Here is a 27,312-nt window from a genome sequence, read left to right as displayed (position 1 = left end):
AGTTTGAGCTAGGTAAATCCTGATCAAAATGAACTGAAATGAATATCTCATACATCCCTAGCCACAAGACGCTTTGTTGTTTCTTAACCAGAGTCACTCACCTGAGATTTACCAGAAACGGGAGGGTTGTTATCCAGCCTAAGCCATCCTTCTAGTCCATCTCTGAACACAGTCACAATATGCCAATTGCCCAGTTTAACTTTGTTCTCACTTGTAATTACTGCAATTCCAGTACCGCAATTGAACCTGAGACCAACACAAGAGAATGTGACAATCTCTTATGAAGTGACCAGACTTAATTCATCCTAGTCTCTGTCCCCTCCCCCCAGTCCATGTTCTTCTTCTTTTTATATTCGAAGCAGTGTATGAGGCCCAGACACCTGGCCCACATTTACCTTCTTGTTAAAATGTGTATTTAGCTATTCACAATATACTGTGGCCTTCCATTCAGTTCACTAGCCAGGTCCACACTTGTTTAGCTTTCAGAGTGCTGCAGTGTCTGGCATTCCCAGGCCATTCACTGAGCCCCTACATCTATCTTTTAGCGTGGACAAAAAGAAAAGAGTCTTCTTTAATCTCTTTCCTTTTCCAAAAGAGAGGACTTGAAGCTTTTTGCATCCTCTGGCTACAGGCTGATATTATACACCAACTTCCAGAAGTTACTTGGAGATGCACAATATTAGAATCTGACTAGCTGCTATCACAATAATTTATCTTGAGAATTCTCCTGACTTCCTGGTGAGAAGTAGGTCTGTATTAATACTACCGGGACTCTATATATGAAATTCAAGCCGCTGGTGAGTAGTCTCAGCAGCAGCCAACATGAAGATGCACAAGTGTGAAATATGCTATTTTTTCTCCTCTTGCTTCACCTCCGTTGCTTGGACTTGTAAGAGATCACGGCCTGTGCCCCCAGCTTTGCAGTAGACATTATTCACAGAGATGTCCTCCTGAAAAGATTCTAGCTCTATATGCTCAAGCAGGCAACACCAGCCTTGCAAATAGATCCAATTAAGTTATTAGAAATGTTTACTAGGGGCACAATCCTGGCCATAGGATTGGTTGGTTCCCGGAGAACTGCCTTCCACACTTCCCCGGCTGCCTCATAGGCAGTTCTGATCGGCCCCGTGCTCCGTGCTTGTAAAAGCAGCGTGGAGTGGGGGTGGAGGGAAGGGGCATTCCTAGGGGCAGGCTGGGGAGGTCAGGAGTGCCGGTACGACACTTCCTAGGTGGGCCTCCCCGCCCCACACTCTGAAGTCCCACAGCTAGACAGCCAAAATCAGCTGTCTAGCCACCACTGCAGGGTGGCCAGAGCATGGGAGAGATGTGCTTCTCACCGCTCCTCCCGGTCTGCAGTGGATAGGCAGTCGCCTCCGAGTTCAGAGGCGGCCATCTCCTGCCATAGGATTGCTCTCTAGCCCGCCCATCCCACCTCACCTTGCCAACTGAAATAATTTGTGGCACTCTTACAGCCTGAGAGGTGGTGGTGGGAGGCAGCTCTCTCTCCCAGTTTACAAAAGCTTCTCTGCCTGGCCGCCACCTCTAGAAAATGCTTACCCATCAGGAGCAGCCAGGTGAATGGCTTGGGCAGCCAGGTGAGTGACCTGGGCAATTTATCATCTCAAAAGCTGCTTTCTTAGGCTTCTTGTCACTACAATGAAGGTGCAATGACTTTGGCAATACATGTCATGTGGACTTCCCCTGACTTTTCTTTCCAATGGAAAGCATCTGCTGGAGGATGGAATCACTAGCACAGGAAGGATGGGTGGGGAAATAATGTGTAACATGTTTCTCTGCTGTCCATGTTTCTTTTCATAAAAATCCCCATCAAGCTGCCCCTTTTCCTCAAGGTTTTCTTGGGTGGGGACTGGGGGCAGGGATTTTGAGCGGAAAACAAGCCAGCAGGAAAAGAAGCAAACAACCCCTCTTCACCCACCCTTCCTCCACTCCTAAATGCAGCCCCAATGGCTGCTTTTCACTGGGAAAAATCCCATCAGGGAAAGTTACATCAGGTGAAACTGCATGTGGAGATTGGCCCACAGGGAGTATAATATTCCTTCCACTGGAAGAAATGTCACTTAATTACTTCTTCCTCCTCACTGCAATGCCTATGAAACAGACATCAATATCCCTCTGTAGACATGTAGTAGAGCTGATTCCAGTGTTAACGGTGTGGCACAGTCCTCTTAGGGAACTATACCATGTCAGAAAACATATTGGTGATGATGTGGAGTCACTTGTTTTGAAACTCCCCATGTCAACAGTTTCTGGAATGTAAAAAACTAACTTTCGGGGGCGGGGGGGGGGAGGCATATCAACACAGCAAATATACATTGGGTAAATTGTCATCGCTTCTCCTCAGGGAAATGATAATTTCTCAAGGGTACAGAGATATCTCTTCTAGAGAGGCAATATTTGTAATCAGTAGCTCCATATAAATATCTGTTTCTGAACTGTACCCCTTCAGATGGTTGTGGGGGAATTGAGTATTTGAATACTCCCTCAGGTAAATAAACTCTTTATCAATTCAAAAGCAATTTAATTAAATGTTATTTATTTAAAATATTTTTAACCTGCCCTTTATCCTAAGACATCAAGGCAGTACACAAGAGGCATAACAACCAAACTACGTCACAATAAAAGAAAACCATAAAACAATATCACAATAAAAACAAATCCAAAGCAACACACCACAGAAACTAGAACCTTCCCTCTGACAAACTAGCCTTGTGTATATGGGCAGGGTTTGCTTTTTTTTACATGATGGATCATTCAAGTATCAGTTCCCCCACAACAGACCAGAATGGTACAATCCAGCAGCAGATACATTACTTGAGGCTACTAATTGTGTACAGCAGGTTCTGGGGGCTAATGGAAAGCCATGACCATTAAACTAGTTTGTGTCTGTCATACAGATGTACCCTCTAACCCTCTGCCAGCCAAAGGACCAAATTTAATTTCAGAGAAGCTCTTGAGGACCATGTTCCAGTGTTGAACAGGGCCAAAGGTTTTGTGAACCACCCAGAGAGCTTCGGCTATGGGGTGGTATAGAAACATAAGGAATGAATGAATGGCACAAGGGGCAGGGCCAAAAATACAACATGCAAGCATATTGTAGTTTAAAGTTCTTACTGCCAGTAACTAAGGCTTAGGAGAGGCATTTCAGCCTTTCAAAAATCAGAATGGGGAAAAACTGGACAAAAGCTGGGGAACCAGCAAACGACCAGTGGTTTGGGGGAAAGGGGTGGGCCAGGGGAAGGGGGCGTGGACATCTGGGGAACCCCAGAGGGCCAGAATTGGCCTCAAGGAGGACCAGATTTGGGGCCTGGGCTTGAGGTTTGCCACCCCTGCTCTAACCTCAGTAGAGATCGCAGTGGATATTCTAGTAGCCACCAAAAGAATTTCTTCTCTTGGTACAATGCCTTCTCTCCCCCCACATATTGCCTGCTCCTGTATAGCAGCTCACTAATGTTCATGAGTCCCAACATGCACTCCAATAGTGTTCCAAACAAACTCCAAGCAAAAAAGGGAAAACAGTGGCAATGAACATAAGCATGACAATCAAGTATTGGTTTACAAGGCCTTGGGTCCAGAATCCCTTTTCTGCCAGCAGGATACCGCTTGCAGAACAGGACCTCTGTGTCCTCTTCTCCCCCATGCAGCCCCACCCCCACCCATGTGCATCCTCCAAATCTGCTCCAGAGAGTTAGGGAACCCACCAGAAGATATTTGGAGAGCGCACGGGGGTGGCGGATAGGACACAGAAGTCCTGTTCTGCAAGCAATAGCCCTCTGCTGGCCGAACAAGGATTTTGGATCCAACCCAACATTTATAACTACAACAATAATAAATCCCTGTAATTTGGGTGCTCTTTCAGAGCAGATTTTCAAACATTGCTAGGTACATTATATGATATGGTTTCCCAGTCACATACCCTTGATTGGATACAATATTATGTTTTTGTTTTTAATAACAGATAGGTTGGGAAGACTCAAGAACCCTGCAGCCATTCTTCTACAGTGCTTACCTGAACTGAACGTTTCGTCTGATGATTGCCACTGACATGAAGTCACCACGCCCGTGCTCATTCTCTCCACAGTAAAGAAGCAAACCATCCTCTGCTTCAACCTGGTGGATGCAAAAGCAAGAACAAGGTAAGTAACACACTCACTCCTATGGATGGATGAATCTGTCACGCCCACCTCCTTTCAGTTGCTAATTTCTTCAATATTAAGTTTGTTGCACTGATTTGCGATTTAAAAAAAAAAAAAGTCCACATGAAAACCCATAGTATCTTTGTGCGCATTTCTCAAAATATGCATATATATATATATATATATATATATATTCCAAATATATGCACTTTGTCTTGAGTGAGTCAAGATGCAAATAAAGATAGATCCCCTTCTGTTCATTTTATGCTCACAAAAATAATACAGAAGTGGCTTCAAATAAACAGGGATTTTTAAATGTATCTATCTTAAAAAAATACTGACTTTTAGGCAAAACTAAAACGAATGAAACTGAAGGCTCTGATACAATGTAACAGCAGCTAAAGGCACATCTATGTGATCAATTGTGCTCCACACTTCCAGTGCTCAAAGTGGGGGTTACTGTCCCTGAAAAAGCTGTTCCACAGGAGGGCTTGTATATGAAGAATTTGTGCCATTATAGTACCTTGTACAGCTTTTGTAACTCGACTTCTATATTTTCACTGTTTGTGATGTCTGATTTATTTACTTTATTAGCGATATCTTGCCTTTCTCTGATAAAAATCAATCTCATGGAAGGTTACAATTAAAAATATAAATAAAAGCAAATTAAAAGCAAATTAAATAGCTGTACTTTCATACATTATACCACAGGATTAGTTAGGATTCCCTCATTTTTATTTTATTTTAAAAAATCACACACATACACACACACACACACACACACACCCATCTAAAGGAGCTCAGGATGAAGTACATGATGTTATCCTGTTTTATCTTCACAACTTACTGTGCCCAGGTCACATAGTGGGCATAATGGATGAGTGGGGAATCTGAATCCAAATCCCTCCAGTCTAAATCAAACATTCTGTTCACTATCCCACACCTGTTTTGCAGATCCACTGCATCCCAGCTGTGTGTAGAGTTGAACATTGTCTAGGCTTCCTTCCCTGTCGCCCTGAGAGGGCATGTAATAGACTATCAGTCCTTGTAGCAAACAAAAGAAATATGCCAAAGGGTTCACCTAGCTTAGCGTGAACTCCTTTTCTGAGCACATAGCTGCAAATATAGAAAAACAGAGGCAATCTGCAAGAGTCAGCAATGCCTCTCAATAGTGATTCCACCAAGATTTCACAACAAATTCTATCCATGTCTAGGAAAACTTTCCCAAACTAATATATTTCCAGGACATGGTAAATGGCGTTCTCTCTATGTGGAACCACATTAACAAGATGAAGCCATATACAAAAGGTGTAAAAACTGTGGGGAACATCCATTTATGGCCACTTTCCCATTCCAGTCATGTTCTGAATTGTTCCATTTCAGTCATGTGTGAATTGGGGCGATAATACCAGAAGCCAAGTCATATTCTCTGCTGACAGTTCAGGGAAACTCTAATGGCTCCCAGCATCAAATTCTACCTGCTTCTCCACGAAGCAGTTCCTCCATCACACTTCACAATGACTTGTGAAAGCACATTCTGACATAGCGCTGCTAACTTTCCACGACAATTTATATTTCCTTTTTGTTTTAAAGTTTCTCTTGTAGGGGAAAATGTTAGTCCATTAGTCAAAAAGTTATACACATTTAAACGGGCTTCATTGGTTCAAGGCTGTGTGCACTTACCCTAAATTCAACAGTAATTTGGAATGTCTGGTAGGAATTTTTCAGCGGTTCAAAGGTGATGTATGAGTAGCCAAAGAATTGAGGATACTGAATATTAACATCTGAAAGTCAACAATAACAGCATATTGCTAGTTGTTGTTATGCTCCAAATAAAATCAAGAGTTTTACTTTTAGCATTAGAGGACAGTTCCTATTTATTTATCAGAGCAATTAACATCCTGTCTCTGTCTTCCCTTCAAATTGTCACAGCTGATTCTCTTCTACCTAAGGTCAAAGAGCCCACACCAGGTTCCCCACCCCTTAGACATATCCTAGGAACAACTGGTTCAGTCTGTTCCACATCCTACTGGTCTTTCTAATTAAGCCACTTCTGGGTTTTGTTGTAGGGAAATGAGTAACTCACAAAAACAACAAGTCTAGGGATGGGAGAACCAGGGATACTTTAGCACCCCAAAATTCTCCGTACTTCATTTCAAAGTATGGTTTGACTCACTTTCACTTCAAAGCCCGGTTCATTTTCATTTGCAACCCGGTAGTTCATTCATTTGAATGGAGACAGTGTGCATTTAAAATGGGGAAAGTGTCCATTTTTCAAAGGTGCGCACTTTCGCCCCATTGACTACAGCATGAAAATGCAATTTTTAAAAAAAGTGTGCACATATTTAAAATGAACATTTTAAATTGGGTACTTTTTTTAAAAAAATGTGCATTTCTAAAAAATGTGCATTTTAAATATGCATTTCAAAAGTGTGCATTTCTTAATGTGTGCATTTTCAGTGTGCACATTTTTAAATGCACACTTTGAATTGTGCATTTTTGAAAATGTGCATATCTAAAAATGTGCATTTTTAAAAACTGCATTTCTAAAACTGTGCCTTTTAAAAAGTGTGCATTTCTTAATGTGTGCATTTTTGAAGTGTGCACAGCATGAAAATGTGAATGTTTAAAAGTGTGCATTTTTAAAAGTATGTATTTTTAAAGAGTACATTTTAAAAGGCACATTTTAAATTGTGCATTTTAAAAATTTTGTATTTCAGAATGTGTGCTTTTTAAAAATTGAACCCTTTGCCACCATTGACTAAATCATGAAAATGTGGTTTTTTAAAAAATGTCTGGATTCTTTAAAGTGTGCATTTTTAAAATTGTGGATTTCTTAATGGGTGAATGTTTATAAGTGCATATTTTTTGAACACGTATCCAACGCAAACCCGAGTTTGGGAATATGTAAACATTTTCAGAGAACATGCGTATGTGGTTTTGAATGGAGCATTTTCAAGTGATATGTGAACTGAAACAAAGTTCTTGTGCATCCCTACTGGAGAGGCATTGTAGGACACATTTTCCCTCCTTGTTTGCTGCTCAAAATAGGCCGGCTGCGGTGCTTACTCATACTTCTGCTCTGCTCACAGGTAACTACCCCAGCTTGTGATTTAAAATGGCAAGCTGGTGCTGTCTTGAACAGATCTGCCTGGAGTCACCCAACCTGCCACCTGACACAGCAGATGGGGTGTTAACTTGCAAAAAATATCCTGATATGTCTTCATAAAAACCTAAGAACTGCTTTGATGAATCACATCTCCAACATTTATTGATTTACTTAGGATTCCTGCCCCACCTTTCCAATTCTAAAGGAGTGTTCAAGATAACGATGATGATGATGTAACAATTAAAATAATAGAAATATTTAAAGCAGCACATAAAACAACTTTAAAACAGCAGGCAAAGATAAAAGGCAGCAGATAACACCATAAAACAGCACATCACTAGAGAGACAATAAACAATTCAATTTCAAATTCCAGCAACAGATAAACCGAAGGCTGTCTTAAACCATAGTGTCTTTTGTTGGTCACAGAATACTGAAAAAGAGGGCCAAATGAATTTCCTAGGACAGGGAGTTCTGCATCCTGGGTGCACAACAGAAGAGGTCCTTTCATGCATCCCCACCAACTGCACCACAGAAGGTGGAAGATGTACAGAAGGACCTCACCAGTTGACCTCAGTGGATGGGAGGACATAACATGGTATTTTAGGTATCCTGGTCTTGTATCATTTAGAAATGTAGAAGTAATAAGAAGCACTTTGAATTACACCTGGAAACAGAGCAGCAGCCAGTGAAGATGGTATAGGAAAGGAGTAACATGCTATAAAAAAAACAGTGCTTGTGCAAAGGTTTGAGGCCTACAGAGGCAAAGGGGGATAAGGGCAGGCTTGGAGGTCTGGAGTTTTTTGTTAGGAGGGCGTATCCCTGAGAACAGTAGTTTCATTTCTCTGGTTAAGTTTCTCTTTCAATTCCCCAGTTAAGTTTCATTCCTTCAGGCTTGAAACGGAACTTTCAGTTTTGAGGGAGGACGGTATATAAAGAGAGTGAGAGAGGAGTCAGGAAGACCGGAGCCCGAGGGAACAGGAAGAAGTAGCTTGGAAAAGACCAAGTACAGCTAAGGTAAAAGAACTTGCATTTTGCCATTTTTATTTTCTTCTAAGGACTTTTGCATCATTCAGCTCTATTGTGTAAATAGCTTTAGTTGTGATTTGCTTGCTTGAATTTACTAGTAAACTGTTGTGGTTAAACCCCTGCGTCTAGAGTGTCAACCACCCTATGTCTACAGCTGAAACCCCACATTACTGCAAAGGGGAAGGTAAAAGAAGGAAGGCGGGACTCTTAAGGAGGCAAGAGATCCTTAAGGAGTTGCTCAGGGTGTCCAGGTCATAAGGGGAACCCTGACAGCTGGTCAGAACTCTGGCTGCTTCGTTTTACAGCAGAAGTTTCTGAACAGTCTTCAGAGGCAGACCCATGTATTACAGTGGTGCAATTTAGATATGATCAGGTGAGATAGTGACCATGTCCATCTCCTCTAGAGGTGGGCACACTGAGCACATTAGGTTAACCTGAGCAAAAGCGCTCCTGGCCACAGCCACCATCTGGGAATCCTGAAGCAAGGCGAGGTCCAGGACCATTCCCCAAACCACAAGCCTCATTTTTCAGGATTCACCAAACAGATGCCCCTAGGAAGCTCACAAGCAAATTATAATGAAAATAACATTTCCTGTTGCTTGTCTCAAACATCTGGTCATTAAAGTTATATCTCCTCTCAAAAGGTATGCTGCTTATTCAAGCAACATAGTAGATCCATAATAAATCCTTTCCAGATTTTTGAGAATTTCACCATCTGCCCACAAGCCAGGCGTCCTTTGTCCAGCTATGTGACTCGTATGCCCATTATGGCACTAAAGTGCCAAACCAAACATATGGGATGCTGCTTTGCAAACCTGTCCTAAGTAAAGCAACTTGCTAAACATACACAAGGACTGCCAATGCTTTCTGAGTAAACCAACCTTCTGAACAACTTTCTCCTCCTTTGCCAAGGTTGCAGTGGCAACGAGAGCCACTCCGCTCATAATCATTGACGCAAAAGCTGTCGGTAGAGCAGATGGTTTCATCGCAGGGCTGGTCAGACTGCCGTACCATTGAAGCTCCACTATTCGTCCTGGTGGCCTCAGTAGTGATGCTGGTAGCAGTGGTGGTTCGTGGTGGGAGTGTAGTTGTTGTAGGGGTACTAATAGGATATGACGTTGTTGAAAGCAGCCTGGAAAGAAGCCTTGCACTTGACCCTTGTGAGATCTTGGTTTCAACCAAAAATTTCCTGTTGCCTCCTTTGATAGCAGGAAGTGGTTTGAGCTGACAGAAAAATGAAATAATGCATTTAGTATAGCTAGATTTTGTTGGATTTGGTTACTAGCATTCAACCATTAATCAGTCTGATTTGATATCAGTGTGAGGATTTTCTGGTTAGCTGTAGGAAGAGAACTTGCTCAGCACCTATTAAGCAGAGAGAAACATGGCTAAGTTTCATAATGCTCACTAGGAAGCAGGCCAAGGACTTGTTGAAATGTTCAGTTCCATGGAAAATAAGAAATAGTCATAAGGAAAAGAATGTCTCCTTCCTGCATGTGATGTGCAACAACTTTTTCCCAGCTAGCACCTGTGATTGGCTTGGATGAGGGACTATAGCTCAGGTGTAGAACGCATGCCTTGCCTAGCATCTCTGTTTGAAGGATCTCATACAGCAGGAATAGAAAAGATCACTGGCCACGATCTTGAAAAGCCAGTACCCATCAGAATATACAATACTGCAGTATCACATCAGTGGTTTTACTCAGTATAAAGCAGCTCCTAATATCTGCTTTATCCCATCGTGAACTGTTGCCCTAGGCATATATCCCATTTCCTGTAGATATAAGCCTATCCCAGGGTTTTATGAAGTACATGTAAGAGCCCTTTCATATGGTCACTGAATGAATGTGTTGTTCCTATTGTCTCTGTTCCTGACCTCGGTGTTGAGGTGTAGAACTGAGCCAAAGACATTTTTTCTGAGGATATTTATGTTATTTTTCTTTCTTTTCATTCCCCCCCCCAGAAAAATAAGTCTGTTTTGCAGTTTTTTCTGTAAACACTTTACACCATTTTCCCCCCAACAATGCCACAGAAATCCACTGAGGCTAGGGATGGATGAGCCCATCTCCATCCGGGGTGGGGGAGCTCGATGAACTGCCCCCCACAGCTCGCGCAGCCCGGACCTGCTTGGCGAGCTTCCCTGCTCACACTGCCTGCCCGTGAGCTGTACGAACCGCCCTCTTCCTCGCACCAGCTGTCAAGGGCCGGAGCAAGGAAGAAGGGCCTCGGTGGCCAGCCCCCAGCTTCTTGCCCTGGCCACCAGCAGGTGTGGGGGGAGAAGAGGATAGGTGCCCCCTTCTTCCCTCTGCCCCCACCTGCTACAGTGGTGGCGGCAAGGGACAAGCTGGTCTTTTTCCATAAGGCCAGGAAAACTTATGGAAAACGACCAGCCTGACCAGCACCACTGCCGCTGTAGCAAGGATGAGGGAAGGAGGAGAGGTGCTGCCTTCTTCCCCTCTTCTTGTTGAGGGAGTGGGTGCCCGAGCTCTTGCCCGACTCCGCATGCCATGAGTTGGGCAAGAGCTCAGGTCCACGAGCTGGTGTCTGCGGGGCCAAACCAGCAACTTCTCACCAGGCGTTGAGACCCAACTGGACGCTCATGCCATCCCTAGCTGAGGCATTATGCTGCTGCAGGGCTGACCTAAAACATTTTGTTGGCTGAGACAAAGGACAAGATAGCCTTCCCCATTCCATGTTAGGATGTCTGTTGCCAGGAAATGCAGCCCTTTTGGGATTGCCAGACTTCCACAATGCTCCTGACTCGGCTTGCTTTTGCGAGCCAAGCCATGCGGTTTCCACAAGTTCCAGGGACTTTTAACACATTTTTTGTCTCAGTCATAATTTCAGCAAATAGATATTTGTGCAAATTAGAGCTGCAAATTTCCACAATTTGCATGATTCATGCAAATTATGGCTGTAGTTTGCGCAAATTTGCACAATTCACAGCCAAAATTCGCACAATTTTTTTTACGCACAAAAAATAATTTACAGAAATTCCGCCAGCTGTGCACCGAGTTGGGCCCACTGGCAAAAGATGGAACAGCGTCTGGGGGGACTGAAGCCGATGAAAGCTCATTGCACAGCACCACCACCCCAACCAGATTCCTCCAACATCCGGATTCCATATACAGAAGGTGACTGGACTGGCAATTGAATATTACTTCAACACTGGTGATGGGAAAGCAGCCTCTACTACACCTAAGGGCAGCAGGGACAGACTGTGGGCCATATACAGTTTTGTTATCCAACACCTTGCTGTTCGTCCCCATTCCCCAGCATCTGTCACCTGAGGCTGCTGTTCACTCTGCCGAATGGTAAGGATAGCCCTGTACTGCTGCAGAGCCAAAAAAAGGGGGGCATCTGGAAGAAGCTGTGTTACTGCCACAGCTAAAGGTGAGTCCCACCCCCAAGAAACTGTTGGGAGAATTCCTCCATCCCCTGGACAAATTCCATGAATAGCCTTTGTCCACATGTTTCTTTGCCCACAAGTAGGGTAGAGAATGTCAAGAGGCCATTTTCTCACAATTCTAGAATAAAATCATATTTGTGTAGGTTCTGTCCACACAGCTGGGAGCCCTGCAAAATGCAGGGTCCCCAACTGCATGAACGGAGCCTCCGCTGTTAATGTGTAGGCTCTGTTCAATCTTCCACGAAGGCTTTCCACCCACACATTCAGTGAATGCAAATGTGTTGTTTGAAAAGGCTTTATGGGAAGAAAAATTTCAGACTGAATCAAAAGCAAATGATTACATACAGAGACCAACATAATATGTCATCAGATTGTCCTTTAGTTTATGTATTTGTACATTACCTTTGTCAGACCTCCTTGTCTAAATACTACATCAAAAAATCTTTAAGGAATTGAAATGCCAGAGTGACACCTTTGGATTTACCTCGTCAATGTAAATGTCATAGTCTGAATCATCAATGTCAATTCCATCTTCATCACCATTTCCAGAGTCTGTGATATACCGATGGCCATAGCTTCCACTCCCTATCTCTTCTGGGCCTGTGAAGGCAAAACTGTTATAGTCACATTCAGCATCGTTGACATATAATTGCGACAGGGCACCTTGTAGTACCCCATGTTGAGGAGAGTAATTCTGTATACACAATAACTAATGTGGAATAAAACCCCCAGCCCTATTTCAGCCAGGGCACTGAAACAAAGAGGAAAAAAAATCCGTGCTGTCTCTTTTACGACTGTGAATATAGCACAATGTGGTTAAAGTCAGTGTATTAAAGGATTTCTAACACCTATTACAGTGCTCTCGAATATCAATCCTTTGCTCCTTGCAAAGAACATCATGTGACAGTAGACAGTCTCAGTTCAGAGAGGACAGTATTTCACTTACCTGCTTTTTTGCCTCCAAGATTAATCCTCCTTGGCCCAGTGGCCATACTAGATTTTCTCCTCAGCTGCTCCCTCCCAGATCATCTTTCCTCCCTCTGCTTTCTTCTAGCTCCATCAGGAGCTGGTAATCATACAACGTGCAGCATGGCAAGAATCTCATGAGGTTTGGGTTTTTGAGAAATAGCCTTGACAACTGGCATTAGGGATGGCGGAGAATTTCTCCCCGAAACTTCGGGGGGCCGAGTGCCAACGCATTCAGCCCCCCGAAATTGGTGGGGAAATTCTCCGCCGCCCCCCCGCCCCCCCCCCCAGATGGGACTTACCGTGGCCGAATGTCCCTCTCGGCGGCGGGTCCCGGCAGCGGTTCGGTGGGGGTGGCGGCCGGTCTCCCGACCGGCTGCTGCTGCCACCATTGCAAAAAAAAAAAAGTAAGGTAAAAAAACCACACACACACCCGTGATAGGCTACGTAACAATTTACGTAGCCTATCACAGCTAGATTTCCAAAGTCAGCCATGATAGGCTACGTAAATCATCACGTAGCCTATCACAGGTGACTTTGAAAAAAAAAAGCGCATACGAAAATATGTCTAGTCTACGTAAAGATTTACGTAGACTATGGTGAAAATAAGGGAATGCTATTTGCGTTGCCCTTATTTTCGCCGTAGTCTACGTAAATCTTTATGTAGACTAGACGTGTCAAAATAAGGAACGCAAATGGCGGTCCCAATGGGAGCCGCCATTTGTGTACGCGCTTTTTTTTTTTCTTCAAAGTCACCCGTGACAGGCTACGTGACGATTTACGTAGCCTATCATGGCTGACTTTGGAAATCTAGCCGTGATAGGCTACGTAAATCGTTACGTAGCCTATCACGGGTGTGTGTGTGTTTTTTTACTTTTTTTTTCGCGGCCGGGTAGACGGGGTGCTTCTACCTGGCCTGAATTTTGCCGGCGAGGGATGGGGCACCTCCCCCCCGGCCTGAATTTCGGCCGGGCGAGGCGGGGCGCCTCCCCCCCTCACCTGAACTTCGGGGGGAGAACCGAAGCGCCTCCCCCCCCCACCGCGAAGCAAGCTTCAAGAACAGGTAAGGGACTTTCGTCCATCCCTAACTAGCATACAATTCCCCTTCCCATTGCCAAATGTTCCTGGGATGTTTACAGTGATTTATTTATGAAAAGAAAAAAAAGAGTTTCTGGATATTATTCCAGAAAATACTTCGTAAGAAGAAATAACAGACTTTTATACAAAGGATAAGAAACTCTCTTCAACATGCCCAATTGGATAAAGTTATAGCACTAGAAATGATCTAAAAAGTTTCTTTTTGCAAGCCAGAACCCTGATTAATTTTTCTCTGCAGTACAAAATTTATTCTAGTCTTCGTTTTCGATAGCCAAGTATCCCTACATGGAGCATGTGTCGATACTTTGTTTTTTTCCTTTTCGCTGGGGTTTTGTTACTTTAATTCTGCTTTTACTGCTACGTTATGATTGATCTTTTTTAGCCAACTTTTGATTCTTTGCTGTATTTTTATATAGCCTTTTTTATATTTTGCTTTTTTTATAAGCTGCTTTAGATTCTTTTTTTTAAAAAGCAGGACCTTTTAAAACAAACAAATAAACAAAATAGAGATATTGGGGGGATCCCCTATTTTTCTTGTTGTCTTTTAATGTTTTGATATTTTTACAATTTTAATATTGGTGATTTAATTATATTTTTAACTTTTGTACAATTCTATTTATATTTCTATTTATAGCTTTTAATTGTATAAGTTTTAATGTTGTAAAGCCGCCTTGAGTCCCAGTATTGGAGAAAAGGCAGGATGAAAATAATAATAATAATAATAATAATAATAATAATAATAGATAGGTAGGTAGGTGCGTTTCCATTTTATTGAGATACTTGGTGAGCTTTACCACTTATTCCTAGGCATGTTTACCTGGAAGTAAGTATCACTGTGTCAAAGGTAGGGATGTATGAAACTCACTTACCTCTTTGCAGGGATGATTCGCGGTGGGGGGGAGGCGCTCCGCACCTCCCCCTGAAATCCTAACCTGGCCGGCTCCGCTTCGCAGCAACTCTGCGGAGCCGCCGGCCGGGTGCATTTGCAGGTGTGTGGCACCTGCAGACCCAAATGGCGGCAGCTACGGCGGCCACCATTTGCTTTCATGTTTTTGGCCATGATAGGCTACGTAAATATGCAAAGCAGTGCGAATGGCGCCAGCTAAGTGCTCAGTTTCGCATGCCTTTCGCGGGGTGGTGGGGCAGGGGGCTTCGTTCCGCCACGGATTTCGGGGGGGATTCTCTTCTTTCCACCACTGAGATCTGTGGCGGAATTCTCTGACATCCCTAGTCAAAGGGGCTTAATCCTTCGTCACACTGCAATCCTGATAGGGGTGTACGAAACCCCACTTACCTGGCTCTGCTGGGTTCCGCAGGTGGGGGGAGGCGATCTGTTCCTCCCCCCCAGAATCCTGCCCGGCTGGCTCCACTCTGCGGCCAGGCTGCGGAGCCACTGGCCAGGCCAACCCGCAGTGGGGTTTCCTGCAAATGGTGTCCTGCATAGGGGATGTCATTTGCGTCCCTACACAAGCCCATGATAGGCTACATAAATATTTACATAGCCTATCATGGCTAAAGCAGGGACGCAAATGTCGTAGGGAACGCCATTTGCGTCCCTGCTTTAGCCGTGATAGGCTACGTAAATATATACATAAGCTATCATGGGCCGGTGTAGGGATGCAAATGGTGGCCACTACGATGGCTGCCATTTGCAGCCGCAGCAGCCCAGCAGCCGCTACTGCCGCCGCCACCGCTGCCAGATAGGCTCCATTTCGCACACGTTTCAAGGGGTGGGGGGTGGGCTTCATTCCGCCACGGATTCCGGGGGGCCGAATGTGCTGGCATTTGGCCTCACTGGGATCCGTGGCAGAATTCTCCGCCATCCCTAAATCCTGAACCATTCAGACAGCTGTCTGAAGGGAGTTAGGATGAAGTGGAAGAGCCCCTTATCAGTGGAGAACAGCTCCGCCAGGAGGAAAGTTCTGTGCGTGTGAAGCCACTGCTGGTGGCAACACCACTGGTGGTAGTTGGTATTTGGCCCCACAAAGGGGCATTCTGGTGCAATACAGGGGTGGGACAGAGGTGGCTGTCAGGGATGAGTCCCAGCGCCTTGAGATGTCTGACAGATTCTGAATCAGAATTGGAGCAGCTAGATCAGAGGCCGTGGGAGCAGCCCTCCCTAGTGAGCTAAGACATGGGAGAGATTCATCTGAAGACCCTGACCAACAGATGGCCCAGGCTGAATCGCTGTCCCCCCAACAGTGAGAACTCAAGGTTCCGAGGAGGAGGAGGGATGTGACTTGAGAGATGCTAGGGCGTGTTGCAAAGCAAAGCAGGAAAAGTTAGGGACAGGGCTCAGGTGCTCTGCCAGGATAGCCAGTCTGGGAAGCCAATGTAGGAGGGAGCCACCCTAAGGGAGAGGCATTAATGTGAAACAATTCTGGCTGTGAGGTTCACACCCAAACTGTCGGCAACTTCACTACCCTACGGATCATCTCCTCTAATAAGGGATCACAGGCTAGTTGTTTAGGGGCCTGAGGGAGTCTAAGAGTTTCCTGGAATCTGCATTTGTAAAGAAGCTAGTTTCTAGCAAAATAAAGTAATATTAGCCTAAAGCTTTGTCTCCTTGTGGTGTTGACTGTGCAGGGGGAAGGAAGATCCATTTATGACTAGGAATGTACAAATCCCTTACCTCGTTCCATGTCGGGTCATTCGTAGTGGGGGGGGGAGGCGCTCCGTTCCTCCCCCCGAAATTCTCCCCAGCCGCAGCCGGAGATCCGGCTGCTGGGCTGCACAGGGACGCAAATGGCAGTTGCTGTAGCCGCCGCCATTTGCGGCCCTGTCTTTTGCCGTGATAGGCTACATATATATTTATGTAGCTTATCACAGCAAAAGACAGGGGCGCAAATGGCGGCTGCTATGCCATTTGTCGTGATAAGTTACGTAAATATATACGTAGGCTATCACGGCAATAGGCAGGAACGCAAATGGCGGCCACCATAGCCTCTGCCATTTGCGACCCTGTCTTTTTCCATGATAGGCTATGTAAATATATACGTAGTCTATCACGGCAAAAGACAGGGACACAAATGGCGGTGGCTACGGCGGCCGCCATTTCCATTCCTGCCTATTGCCATGATAGGCTACATATATATTTACGTAGCCTATCACGGCAAAAGACAGGGATGCAAATGGCGTCCCTGCGTTAGCTGTGATAGACTACATAAATACTTACGTAGCCTATCACGGCCATTCGACGGAATGCGAATGGCGGCCGCAGACGCGGCCGCCATTCACGGAGCACCAGACGGCCGACACAAGGTAGGCTCTGTTCCAGGCCCATTTCGCGGGTTGGTGTGGGGGGGTTGCTAATATTTGTAAATATTTACGTAGTTGTAAATATTTACAGTTGTTGTAAATATTTACGTAGGCTAAAACGGCGAATCAAAAAAGGACGCAAATAGCGCCTGCTACGCTATTTGCGTTCCCCTTTATTTTTGCCGTCATAGTCTACGTAAATATTTATGTAGACTAAGATGGCCAAAAATAAGGAATGCAAATGGCGGCGGCCGTAGCCGCCGCCATTTGTGTACGCGGTTTTTTGGGGTTTTTTACCCAGCCATGATAGGCTACGTAAATCTTTACGTAGCCTATCACGTCTTGTTTAAAAAAAACCCAAAAAACGACAAGACTGCAAATGGCGGCGGCGGTGGCAGCCAGTCGGAAGACCAGCCGCCGGAGCCGCCGCCCGGAACATCCACCCCAGGTAAGTCTCGTCCTGGGGGGGATCCGCAGGGTGGCGGGGGGGTAGCAGGCCGTTCCGCCACAGAGTTCGGGGGGCTGAATGCACTGGCATTTGGCCTCACCGAGATCCGTGGCGGAATTCTCTGACATCCCTACACAGAATGCTTCTCTTCATTGTAGTATTCAAAGAGGTATTCAATAAACAAAGCTATGATGCAACTGTTAAGCACCACAGTCATGTACTTTTGTTGTGTCCTCATATTCTGATGTCTTCACACATGAAGATGGAACTATCAGATACCTGCAGTGTTTTCAGTTCTTCTCATTCTGTCATTTTTCCTGTCTCATCATGTCATGTGATGCAATAATAACATTGCTATTGCCTTTCCTTAAGCAAGTAAGCAGTCTACTACTCTGGGGTTGAGAACGAGGTACTGTTTTATGTAACTGATGAAGAGCTCACTAGTCTGTATGGGTAGCTAATCAATTATTGTTAACACAGTGGTGTTTCTATAAATGCCAGAACAATGGACGATAGCAATTAAGGGCATACTGTATTTCATTACAAGGTCCTTTCACACAGGTCCTCAGTGTGCAATGACTTGATGCCTACTTAAGACACTCTACCAATCTTGTAATCCTGTGCCCATAATTAATTGAAAACTCTGCAGGGGGCACATTAAAAAAGAAAGCCTCTCTCCAAATAATCAAGGATTAGCTTATATCAAATAAACCATGTTAAAACAAATGAGAACCTGAGCAAATGTCTTGCTTTTGCTAATTAGGTGGCAACTGAGTATCGATCAACAGCTAACAAACCATTTTATTAAGAAGCTACCGTCACAAGCTTATGTCACTTACGTTCGGAAAATCACTGGGCTCTCAGTCTACACAACAAAACTTTGCCTAATGGAAAAATCTAAGAGAAAACACCAGCCTTTCCACTCCATTCCCCTGAAACTGGGAAAGGCTAGATTTCTTATAACACTTATTATTGGGGATTGCGGAGAATTCCGCCATGGACTCCAGTGAGGCCGGATTCTAAAGTCTCCCCCGAGAGTCCGTGGCAGAACGGAAGACTTACCCCCACCTCCGTGCGGAATCCTCTTCGGCCAGATCCTCCGGCTCCGGATTGCCAGCGATACGGCCGCCATGCCGTATCGCTGGCTGAAGGAGACTGACTGTGGACGCAAATGGCATCCCGGATGCCATTTGCAGCCGTAAAGGCCTTAGTTTAAGGTAAATGCATCCGTAAATGGCTGCTTTTACCTTAAACTAAGGCCTTTATGGCTGCAAATGGCATCCTGGATGCCATTTGCGTCCACAGTCAGTAGTCCCCTTCAGCCAGCGATACGGCATGGCAGCCGTATTGCTGGCACTTCAGAGCTGGCCAGTGGCACCGCAGAATCGCCACGGAGCAGAGCTGGCCAAAGAGGATTCCGAGGGGAGGAACGGATCGCCTCCCCTGTGGACCCCCCCCCCAGACTGGCCGGTAGGGGATTCATACATCCCTACTTGCTATGCATAGTAGTAGCAGCAGATTGCCAAATAGTGCTTACTCCACAGAGGCTAAAGCCCACCAAATAAGGTATACTCTGTTGAAGGCTTATGTATTGACTTGGACTTTCAAGGTATGAGTTATTCGATGTCCTTATCAGTCCTATTGCTGTTGTTTTATTACTTGAAAAATGTCCATCATCATGATGGGTGGGATGTGTGAAGGGAAGACTTGTATACTGTGAAGACCTTTGCACAGCTGCAGTGTACACAGATGCACTACACGCACACAGGATCTGGACAGTGAAAGCCAAGCTATCCAGGGTCAGTGGTGGATAGATATTTCTTCCAACCACATTTCCAAGAGCTGCTTGTTACTATTCCCTTTAGAACTGAATGTAGGGATGTACGAAAATCGCTTACCTGTTCGTGGATTATGCTGATGGTGGGGGGGGGAGGTGCTCTGTCCCTCCCCCCGGAATCCTGGACGGGGGGGGAGGCGCTTCGTCCCTCCCCCCGGAATCCTGGACAGGGGGGGAGGCACTCCGTCCCTCCCCCCCCCGGAATCCTCCTTGGCCGGCTGTGCTCCGTGGCAGCTCCACAGAGCAGCCAGCCAGGCCCAACCAGGCCAGAGCCGTCCGCAGCCGGATTTCCGGCCACGGAGTGCTCTGGGGGGGGAACCGCGTACGCAAATGGCGGCGGCTACGGCCACCACCATTTGCGTTCCTTATCTTTGACATCTTAATCTACGTAAATATTTACGTAGACTAAGATGGCGAAAATAAGGCGAACACAAATAGCGTAGTGGACGCTATTTGCATTCCCCTTATTTTCGCCGTCTTAGTCTATGTAATTATTTACGTAGACTAAGACGGCCCAAAATAAGGAACGCAAATGGCAGCAGCCATAGCTGCCACCATTTGCGTACGCCTTTTTTTTTTACCCAGACGTTTTAGGCTATGTAAAAACTTACGTAGCCTATCACGTCGGTGTAACACCCCCCCCCCCCGAAACCTACAAATGGCGACGGCGGCAGCCGGTCGGAAGACCAGCCGCCACAGCCACTGGAGCCGCCGCCGCCCGGAAGATCCACCCCAGGTAAGTCTCGTCCCGGGGGGATCTGCGGGTGGGGGGGGCGGGGGGTCAGGCCGTTCAGCCACAGATTTCAGGGGGCCATATGCACTGGCATTCGGCCTTCCCGAGATCCGTGGAGGAATTCTCTGCCATCGCTAACTGAATGGCAGCAATTAGCCTTGAGAAAAGAAGACTGAGGGGAGATATGATAACGCTCTTCAAGTACTTGAAAGGTTGTCACAGAGAGGAAGGCCAGGATAGGGATGGCATCTGTGGTGGAAATCTGTGGCGGAACGGCCTGCCACCCCCCCGCGCCCCGCAGATCCCCCCCGGGACAAGACTTACCTGAGGTGGATCTTCCGGTCGTCGGCGGCTCTGGTGGCCGCACTGCAGCGGCTGGTCTTCCGACCGGCTGCCGCCGCCGCCATTTGCAGTCTTGTCGGGTTTCTTTTTTTTTTTAACAAGACGTGATAGGCTACGTAAAGACTTACGTAGCCTATCACGTCTGGCTTAAAAAACAACAATGCGCGTACGCAAATGGGGAACGCAAATTGCGTAGCGGATGCTATTTGCGTTCTCCCTTATTTTCGCCATCTCAGTCTACGTAAATATTTACGTAGACTAAGATGGCCAAAAATAAGGAACAGAAATGGCGGCAGCTGTAGCCGCCGCCATTTGTGTATGCGTGGGGGGTTTTTGGGTTTTTTTAAGCCAGACGTGATAGGCTACGTAAGTCTTTACGTAGCCTATCACAGCTGACTGCAGGGACACAAACGGCGGCAGTTACAGCCGCCGCCATTTGCGTCCCTGCTAGCCAGCGGCTGGATGTCCAGCTGCTGGTGGAGCCGGCCGGCGGCTCTGCGGAATCCCCGCGGAGCAGAGCCAGCTGGCCAGGATTCCGGGGGGAGGGACAGAGTGCCTCCTCCCCCCCAGTGGAACCCGGCGGAGCCAGGTAAGGGGAGTTTCATACATCCCTAGGCCAGGATCTCTTCTTGATCATCTCAGAGTGCAGGACATGGAAGAATGGGCTCAAGTGACAGGAAGCCAGATTCCGGCTGAACATCAGGACAAACGTCCTGACTCTTAGAGCAATACGACAATGGAACCAATTACCTAGGGAGGTGGTGGGCTCTCCCACACTGTAGGCATTCAAGGTGAAGCTGGACAGCCATCTGCCAGGGATACTTTGACTTAGATTCCTGCATTGAGCAGGGGGTTGGGCTCGATGGTCTTATAGGTCCCTTCCAACCCTACTATTCTATGATTCTGTGATTCTAATTCCTTTCTATATAAAGGGATGTACATGGGGAAACCGGGGGGGAGGGGGTAAACTTGTTCCTTGCACATGTGATCCCAACCGCTAAGAATCAAACCTGCTCCTGCCTACACCCAAGTGAGTTCTATTTCTCGGTTACACTGGCTTTTAAATGTAGCATCTATATCTATTCCTATATGTATATCTCGATATCATAAACTATTACTGTGCTCCTGATTTAGAAAGGAGCCAATCCTACCCAAATTAGCATAGCAAAAAGAAAAGTTTTATCTTTGGTTAAAAAAGGATTCAAAACATTTGTGTCTACAGATAAACAGGATGTGGGAAGAGTGTGCGTCTGGCAACAAGGTTAAATGACCTTCTGTGAAGAGTCCAGGCTACAAATTCCACAGAGAATATTGTACCTTGAAGAGGCTTCCATAAACAGTATGTTCAGAAGTTAAATTTAAACCCAGGAAATCTCAATAGATAAAACAATCCTTCCTGAGGAGTCTATGAAATCTAACAAAGTCTAACAAAGGTGTCCCAATGGGACCAGGAATGAAGACCAAAGGAGATGAAGGTAGCTGGCATGAAAAGAAGGATCAGATTGTAAAAAGTACTGATGACAAGATTCACAAATAGCAATTTGTAGCAATAGCAACAATAGAAGGCAGGTTTAATATTGCACTGCTGGCCAGTCACACTCTTGCTTTCCTCCCTTCCGTTCCCCCCTTCTCCATTCCATCAAGATTTGGATGAATTCTACTCAACATGTATCCTGGACCTGCAAGTTTGTATTGTTGTTCACATAGAGGGTGGAACTGAATGTTACAAGAAAAACAGCAGCCCTATGTTGGTTTTCCCAATCCTCCATGCTATGTAGTAGAGGTGGGCAGAATTCATGTTCCAGGATCTACTTTGTTTTTTCACTAGAACCCTGAGATCCACCAGCTGGAACCCAGTGCAAAAGACATACACTTAGAAATAAAGAAATCTGAGCTCAGTAATTGTCTATGAGTAACAGAACTGAATGGAACTCACAATCCTTCCACACAAAACCCACTACAGTGGATACCATGCTTTCTTCATTTCAGCAGTATAAATTAGGGAGTTATTTTGTTGCTCCTATCGTTAAACAACTGGGTGCCAGAAATCTTCGTCAACCTGTTGCAAATCACCTAGAGATCTACCAGGACATCCAGATCTGCTTTCTGGGAATGTAGGAACATAAGAAGCTGCCTTATACTGAGTCAGACCATGGGCCCATCCAATTCAGTACTGTCAACCCTGACTGGCAGCAGCTCTCCAGGGTTTCAGGCAGGAGTTTTTCCAATCCTACCTGGAGAAGCTGGGGATTGAACCTGGGACCCTTTGTATCCAAAGCAAGTGTTCTACCACTGAGCTACCACTCCTCTCCTTTCTGCCGATCCCTCCTATATAGTACAACTTACCCAATATCCTAATGTCGTTAACACTGCGTGTTTCCCCACAGCTACCAATGGTAGCCAATAACATGGAGAGGGGCAGCGGGAAATACAGAACAATGACACTAGGAGGACATGGGGTATGTTGCAGTAGATGGGGCTGCTGTTTTTCACAACACACCTGTCCCAAGTGACTTAATAAACATAACTTTGATGCTCTCACATCAAAGCTTATGGGTATTTTCTAAATTCAAGGCATGTCAGGGAATTTCTAGAGTGTTCTGGCAACATCAGAACAGGCACAAGCTTAGTCTGAAAAGGCAGATGTCCCCTCCAAAAAGATCCAGCCTTTGCTCCAATCAAAAATTAGACGCAAACTGACTCATGCCATTATCCAAGTCAACTTCAAGTCAATGCTCCTCCAACGCTCTTTTGCAGCATTAGCAATTTTCTTTGGTCTTTTTCTGTGGTAGTTTTTAAATTATGCATGCAATATATAGAATTCTGTTTTAAAGAGCTGCAGGAAGAGGTGAACAATGGGCTTGTCAGTGTTACTTCTCCTCAAAATGTTGCTTATCAATTACGTATGAAGCTGCCACAGACATGCACATACACACACAAGCATCAGGGAGTGATGTAGAAATGAAACACTTGTAGTTGTGAGACTGTCTTTACCCTGGAGCTTTCTTTAATTGCACCCACGGCTTGACTCGTGCTGAACTCTGGAAACTGCCAGCCCTCAAGTATCCAGAGGGTAGGGGAAATGGAGAAGAAGAGGCTGCCTTTTAAAATACAATCAGTGCCCAAAGAGTTTTTTCTACCATTTGAATGCCAAGCAATTAAAGAAGAGTCTTCTACTCACTGAACATTCTGATAGTGTCGCTGGGAGCACTAGGTAGACTGGATCCATATGAATTTGCTGCTCGGACTGCAAACTGGTACTTGCTGTTTGGCGTTAGCCCCTTCAGAACCATGGAGTCCATCTCGAACTGCTCTCTAATTACTGTCCAACTGATATCAAGATCAGGCCTGATTAGGATGAATAAACAGGAGAAAGTACAATTGAAGTTAGCTAACTCAATTAACTAAAGACAAAGATAAATGTTTGCGAATGTTCAAGATTTTCCAAACTTGCAGTTCTAACTTGAAATCTGACTATTTAAAAATTTAAGCTCAAAATTTGACTGCTGGAGGGAGCAATCCTATGGCCGCTAGACAGCAGCTAGAAGGCCATAGGATATCTGGTTTTCCTGGAACTGACCTCGGAGCCCACGTTCCAAGGTTGCTTCCTGGAGAACTGACCTCCCCGCTGTGCTGCCTTGGAGGCAGTGCAGAACAGCCCTGTCCTCTGCACTTGCAAGAGAAGTGCGGAGTGGACGAAAAGGAGCATTCTGGGGGGTGTTCTGGGGAGGGGAGGGCGGAAATGCCTGAGCGACACATCCAATGTGTCGTACAGCAGCCTCCTCCTCCATTCAGCCCTCCTGCGGCTAGACAGCCACAATTGGCTGTCTAGCTGAAAATGCAGGGCAAAAGAAGCGCAGAGGGAATGATCCCCTCCATGCTTCTCCTGCATTGCATTGGATAGGTGGTCACCTCTGAGTTTGGAGGCAGCCACCTATCTGAATAGGATCGCACCCTTAGACTTGTTGGTGTCTTTGTTAGGGTTGTTGGACATGGGGAAATCCAGCCCTTTTTGGGCCCAACGGATCCCCATGATGGATCCAGCTAAGCTTCCATTTGCGAGCCAAGCTGTGCAATAGTTCCTGATACCTTGGAACTTTACCTAGGTTTTTTGCGCAAAATCACAGGCTAATTTGTGCAAAAACACGGCAGTAAATAGTGCAATTTGCACAAAATTGCAGCCATAAATGGTCTAATTTGCACAAATTAGACCACGTGCTGCTGTGATTTATGCAAATTGTGCTATTTATGGCCACAATTTTGCGCAAATGATGATCTGTGCACCATCCCCCCAAAACCCATGAGTTGGCCCTACTCGTCATGAGCTGCGTTGGGCCAACTTGTAGATGACCGAACTGGAGTCCGGGGGGCCGAGCAGGCAAAATCCTGTTGAGCTCCACTCCCCAAATGTATTCCTCTGATATCCGTACTTTTCATTATTTTGATAATGATCACACATCTCATAAGCTGTCACGTTTCCACATCATGTACAAAAATCAAATACTGAACAAATGTTTGAAGGAGCCAGAGAGGTGGAACTGGACCTTTTGTGACCAGCAATTCACTTGCACTGAATTATGAGAGCTCAGCTAGGGGGAAGGTGCTGTTTCCTCATGAGGAAGTGTGGTGCAACCAGAGGAGATGGCAATATCCGCTGGGAACGGGAGAATGAGGGATGTTCAAGTTTGCTGAAATTCTTGGAACTTCACTTCAAAGCTCAGTTTGGCTCAGTCCCATTTGCGACCTGTTTTTCAGTTCGTTTGAATAGGAAAAGTGTCCATTTCAGACAGGAAAAGTGCACATTTCTGTGTGCACTTTTCAAAAGTGCACACCCCTTCCCTCATTGACTAAAGTGTTAAAATTCACATTTGTTTTTTAAATGCACACTTCCAAGTGCACATCTCCCCCTAAATACACATTTTTCAAATGTGATTGCAAAGTCAGGAATAAATATGTGAGCATTTTTCAACAAAATGTTTGGATGATTGGTGAACTGAAACAAAATTCTTGTACATCCCTAATATTCCCCCAAGCAGAATCTGGAGTGAGAGTCAGAGTCTGACTTCAGACTAGTGGTGGCTCCTGGAACCGCAGCAAACCCTTTGGCTCTGTGGAGTGGGGAGCAGGATCAGTAGAAATTCCTGCTACAGTGCTTATCCCTAGACAGCTGTGAGAACAAGACCAGTTTCTCACTTCGTCCTTTTCTTTGTTACAGATCAACTAATAAATGTAACAAATAAACAGTGTGACATTTGTATAAGCTGTACTATCTGTGCAGAGAAGAGGGGAACAGAGACAATCAAAATGGAAAGATATATGCGAAAGCTTTGAAAAACCCAGATATAAACATCAAGAAAACAACCTTGCTTGCTCTCATGGTAGGGTGGCCATATGTCCTACTTTACAGGCAGTGCTCTGTTTGAAGGGCTATCAGAGAACAGTCCTTTCTTTAAAAAACATCCTCTATGCCAGTGGTCTCCAAACTTTTTTGATCACATACCCCATCTGAAAAATTTTTGAGCACGCACTCCCAATATATGTATATTTATTTATAAATTATATATATATATATATATATATGTGTGTGTGTGTGTACTGCTGTACTAATATATTATGTACATTATAAAACATACACAAAAATAACAATTAAACAGGATGAGATAAAGATGAAATGAACAATACTTTTAAAATAAATTTTTATTATTATTAATGGTACAAAACCCCTTTTTGCTTTCACTTAAAAAATTATTATTAATATAATCTGCATATCCACGTAACTATGCACACGTCATTGCTATATGCTGATGATCAAGTGAGGGCACCACTGTCAATTTGCAAGGAGGGGAAAGGTCACCTTGCAAGGAGGGGAAAGGTGTGCTTGGCCGGGCTCCTGCCTGCACCAGATCCAGGAGTTCCGGTCGCCAGCCTCGCTCCCTGAGCAGAGTCCCCACTCCTTGGTGGCTTGGCCTGGGCTGTTAACCCTTCCTGCTTTCCTTTGGCAGGGTGGCAGCTGAGAGGAAAGTGCTCGCTTCCTTCTTGGCTTCCTGCTGCAAAAGGAGAGTGGGAAGGGTTAATCTCCTTCCCGCTTTGCAGAATGGGAAGGGCTAATCTCCTTCCTGCTTTCCTTCAGCTGCCGCCACCACTGCCACCACCCACCTTGCACACAACGGCAGCTCACAGGAGCAGCGAGAGGCAGCTCGCACATCCCAGTGGATCGTCTTGTGCACCTCCTGGGGTGCACGCAACCCACTTTGGAGACCACCGCTCTATGCTCTTGAGACCCCTAAATGTTGCAGAGCTTTTACCTTGGCCTGTTTTAACGCCTTACCATCAGCTTTTTTGGAAGGGAGATTGTTGTTGTTGTTGTTCAGTCATTCAGTCGTGTCCGACTCTTCGTGACCCCATGGACCATAGCACGCCAGGCCTTCCTGTCCTGCGCTCTCTCCCGGAGCGTGCTCAAGTTCATATTCATTGCATCGGTGATACTATCTAGCCATCTCATCCTCTGCCGTCCCCTTCTCCTTTTGCCTTCAGTCTTTCCCAGCATCAGGGTCTTTTCCAGAGAGTTTTCTCTTCGCATTAGGTGGCCAAAATATTTCAGCTTCAGCTTCAGTATCTGTCCTTCCAATGAGCACTCAGGGTTGATTTCCTTTAGGATTGACTGATTTGACCTCCTTGCAGTCCAGGGGACTCATAAGAGTCTTCTCCAGCACCACAGTTCGAAAGCATCAATTCTTCAGCACTCAGCCTTCCTTATAGCCCAGCTCTCACAGCCATACATTACTACTGGGAAAACCATAGCTTTGATTAGACGGACCTTTGTCGGCAAGGTGATGTCTCTGCTTCTTACTATGCTGTCTAGGTTTGCCATAGCATTCCTCCCAAGGAGCAAGCATCTTTTAATTTCATGGCTACAGTCACCATCTGCGGT

The 27,312-nt window shown here is 45.5% G+C and overlaps 2 protein-coding genes across 2 annotated transcripts in view; one reads left to right on the top strand and one right to left on the bottom strand.

Annotated features, from left to right (window-relative positions):
• EGFLAM (EGF like, fibronectin type III and laminin G domains) overlaps window positions 1-27,312 on the bottom strand; it is a 183,632-nt gene that overhangs the window by 70,228 nt on the left and 86,092 nt on the right. Inside the window, exons 7-12 of the mRNA XM_084833097.1 lie at window positions 23,563-23,729; window positions 12,184-12,299; window positions 9,172-9,514; window positions 5,838-5,938; window positions 4,028-4,128; window positions 102-246 (exon numbers count right to left, since the gene is read on the bottom strand). Coding sequence (XP_084689223.1) covers window positions 102-246; window positions 4,028-4,128; window positions 5,838-5,938; window positions 9,172-9,514; window positions 12,184-12,299; window positions 23,563-23,729 — 973 coding nt within the window. The remainder of the gene's footprint in view (window positions 1-101; window positions 247-4,027; window positions 4,129-5,837; window positions 5,939-9,171; window positions 9,515-12,183; window positions 12,300-23,562; window positions 23,730-27,312) is intronic.
• The window catches only part of LOC146352035 (uncharacterized), a 75,107-nt gene continuing 73,449 nt past the window's right edge, over window positions 25,655-27,312 (top strand). Inside the window, exon 1 of the mRNA XM_084833098.1 lies at window positions 25,655-25,759. The gene's annotated coding sequence lies outside the window, so the exon portion shown is untranslated. The remainder of the gene's footprint in view (window positions 25,760-27,312) is intronic.

Source organism: Heloderma suspectum, chromosome 2 (genome assembly GCF_057233095.1).
Source record: "Heloderma suspectum isolate Gila_16-S chromosome 2, 16-S_ref, whole genome shotgun sequence".
Classification (NCBI taxonomy): domain Eukaryota; kingdom Metazoa; phylum Chordata; class Lepidosauria; order Squamata; family Helodermatidae; genus Heloderma; species Heloderma suspectum.
Note: the sequence above shows the minus strand (reverse complement) of the source record. Positions and strands in the feature narration are given on the sequence as shown.